Below are 3,504 nucleotides of genomic sequence, written 5' to 3' on the forward strand. Positions count from 1 at the left end.
AGGTCCACCTGGACTCACACAGGTCCACCTGGACTCACACAGGTTCAACTGGACTCACACAGGTTCAACTGGACTCACACAGGTCCAGCTGGACTCACACAGGTCCACCTGGACTCACACAGGTCCACCTGGACTCACACAGGTCCAGCTGGACTCACACAGGTCCACCTGGACTCACACAGGTCCAGCTGGACTCACAGACTCATCCCTGCATTAGTGGATCAATCCGCAGCAGAAAGTAGTTCCTAAAAGTCACCCAGAGCTGCTGCGTAAAACCAGATTTTCTACATTTTCCCTTTTAACCAAGAATATTCCCAATGATCATGTTTTTTATTTTAATGTACGTTGTTAGAATGATTGTTTTTGGAAGTAATTAGACTTTTAGAGGACACCTGAAGCTGATGTCCAGCAGGGTTCTGAATAGATCCATCAGTACCTGGAAGCAGTCTGACGTTTGGCTCATTAAAGAGGACTAATTATGAAGGTGGATGAAATCCACTCAGCTGCACCTGAAAACAACACAGGTCCGCTGAGGACAGGTGAGTCCAGGTCAGTCCAGGTGAGGACAGGTGAGGACAGGTGAGTCCAGGTGAGGACAGGTGAGTCCAGGTGAGGACAGGTGAGGACAGGTGAGTCCAGGTGAGTCCAGGTGAGTCCAGAGGCTGCTGGTCCCCCAGCTCCATCCTTTTCTCTGTTAACCCTTTAGGCTTCCTGAACGTGTCGGCTGGTGGGCGCTCAGGAAACTGAAGGGTTTGGACTTCTTCTGTCCAGGGTTTATAGTACCAACCTCAGGGTACTGAGGTACCTGACACCTGACTCACCTGGTCTGTTTACCACCAGCTACATTTACACCTGTTCCTGCATGTTGAAGAAAAGTTACGGTTTGTTCATCTTTAACTTTAGTCATTTTTTTTCTCCTCATTATCAGAAAGACAAGAAGAATTTATTCTGTACTTCTCAGAACCACTAAAACACCTTCAGTACAAACATGTTCCACCATTGGGATGAGATGGGGGTTCTGGATCAACTGGACCGGGACTTTAATCCCCATGCAGCAGCAGTAGCTGTGTGTCCAGGTCAGTCAGGACACTGCTGACTGCGGTCACCCCGCTCCCCCTCCTCCCTCTAATGTTTTATTCTTTTATTAAACCCGTCGGGGATCTCCCCCCCCCGCTATGATAAAACTTAATTGCGGTTCTGCTGGAGCTAAATATCCGAGCAGCTCCATTTTATTCCTAATTGACGTGTGATTAAGAGCGCTGAATGGCTCTGATGGGGGGCGGGGGGTGACCTTCCCAGAGGTCTGCTCTCCTGCCGGACTCTTACCGTCCTGGAAGACCCGCTCCACGTTGAGGCCGTAGGTGGCGCAGGTTTCGTAGTAGGTGCAGCGTTTCAGGTCGTTGGACAGTTTCCTGGCCCGGCTGTCGTCGATCACCCTGGGGTTGGAGGAGCTGATGGCATCTGACAGGGAACAGGTAGAACCTCGTGTCACTCATCAGGAACAGGAGGAACATTAGAACCATCAGAGGGATTCTGGCGCCCCCTGCTGGTTCCTCTTTGTTTGCTCAGTCTTCGGAAAAATACCACCAGAACTTCAGAACTTTTTGAAACTGATCCAAATATAACCTGAAATAAACAAGAACAACAACAGGTTCCGCTGAGTCAGAACCTGGTTCCAATAAGTCAGACCCTGGTTCCAGCTCCCGACCCGACAGAACCTGGTTCCAGCTCCCGACCCGACAAAACCAGGCCCAGCTCCTGACCCAACAGAACCTGGTTCCAGCTCCTGACCCAGCAGAACCTGGTTCCAGCTCCCGACCTGACAGAACCTGGGTCCAGCTCCTGACCCAGCAGAACCTCCTCCAGCAGCAGAACTCTCAGTGGGTTCCTGGTTGTGGAGGAGTTGTGGCCCACTCTCAGCTCATTGATTTCTGCTCAGCTCTCTGAGGTTCTGGTTCTGGTTCTGGATCAGCTGTTCATATTCTACTGTCTTTTCCAACTGTTTCATCTTTTTCAACAATTACAGAGACAATATGCAGAAGATAGTGTTCACTCTTCCTGAAGATGCCTTCAGAACCCCCAGTTTGGTGTTTTGTGACCCACAGTGGGGTCCTGACTCCAACCTTATGCCTGGTTCACACAGCAACACCTTCAGAACCTAGGAGCCCCCACACGTGATGATAAAACCTGGGGCGGTGTGTGGCGGCAGGAGCAACACACACTCACATTCAGGTTCCAGACAGGAAATCACGGAATGCCCCGCGATACCAGACATGAAGCAAACAAACATGGCCGAAAAGTCACCGGGTACATCAACTGCGGTCCAACCACACCCGGCAGGAATATCAGAGTCCTCCCGATAACTGGGCCGTTCTCAGATGGTCGGAAGGGAAAATCAGGACAACATCAGCATAAAACTCTTGCTGTGTGAACGGGGCATCAGGAACCTCTGGTCTACAGAGGACCTCAGTGTTGACTCAACAGCTCAGAGGAGCCCAAACCATCAGCCCTCCACCTCCGTGTTAGATAGAGATAAGCATTAGAAGCAGAAACTTTGTTTAAATTTGTTGGTAATTGTTCAGCTTTTGTCCCGTCAGCCACCGCTCCACGTCAGCGATTTGATTTGTTCTTCTCAGAGTTTGTTTAAAGCAGAGAACGCATCTTAACGAGTCATCTCAGGGCTGCTGACTGACTGTGTCCTCAGCCACAGGCTTCAGGTACAGAGACATGTGCTGCTGCTGCTGCTGTGAGCCCAGGATCTTCGTGTCCCTTTAACTTTACTGATGCAATAGATCAAAGTGGAGCTGAGCTCACCTTTATGGTCCTTTCAAAATAAAATACAATGGTGGAAACAGCTTCTGAACCATTTTGGAACCTGAGTTTTTTTGATGTCCAAAGAACTGAAGGAAGATGGACTCTCTTGATACCAGGACCAGAAGAGCCCCACATGAAAGCTGGGACCCCTCACTGACCATAAAGCCCAGCAGATGTGGACAGGGGCCAGGGCTGCTCAGGTTCTGTTTGAAATGGATTCATAGACTGCAGCCTTCCAGGTTATGGGTTTTGAAAGTCCTTTTTACAAAATAGAAAGTGGTAAAATATCTTGATCTGGTCCTCTTTTCTACAGATGACATTTTTACTGAGCAGACAGGATGTCAGGCTGAGACATGTCCAGGTTTAAGGGTAAAAACAGAAAAAGCACCAGAACCCCTCTAACAGATTACAGAAAGGTCAGGATCAGTGGAAGGAAAACAAAACGAACTGAGGACTGGATCAGGAGGATTGGATCAGGAGTTCTGGATCAGGAGGACTGGATCAGGAGGACTGGATCAGGAGTTCTGGATCAGGAGTTCTGAATCAGGAGGACTGGATCAGGAGGACTGGATCAGGAATTCTGGATCAGGAGTTCTGAATCAGGAGGACTGGATCAGGAGGACTGGATCAGGAGGACTGGATCAGGAGTTCTGGATCAGGAGGACTGGATCAGGAGGACTGGATCAGGAG

At 49.6% G+C, this 3,504-nt stretch overlaps 1 protein-coding gene across 2 annotated transcripts in view; it reads right to left on the bottom strand.

The window, feature by feature from the left end:
• LOC108229328 (arf-GAP with GTPase, ANK repeat and PH domain-containing protein 1-like) overlaps window positions 1-3,504 on the bottom strand; it is a gene marked incomplete at its 3' end in the record, with an annotated part of 36,578 nt that overhangs the window by 9,216 nt on the left and 23,858 nt on the right. For both annotated transcript variants that reach the window (XM_037974432.1, XM_037974433.1), the window contains 1 exon segment: window positions 1,327-1,461. In XM_037974432.1, coding sequence (XP_037830360.1) covers window positions 1,327-1,461 — 135 coding nt within the window.

Source organism: Kryptolebias marmoratus, unplaced genomic scaffold (genome assembly GCF_001649575.2).
Source record: "Kryptolebias marmoratus isolate JLee-2015 unplaced genomic scaffold, ASM164957v2 Scaffold52, whole genome shotgun sequence".
NCBI lineage: Eukaryota > Metazoa > Chordata > Actinopteri > Cyprinodontiformes > Rivulidae > Kryptolebias > Kryptolebias marmoratus.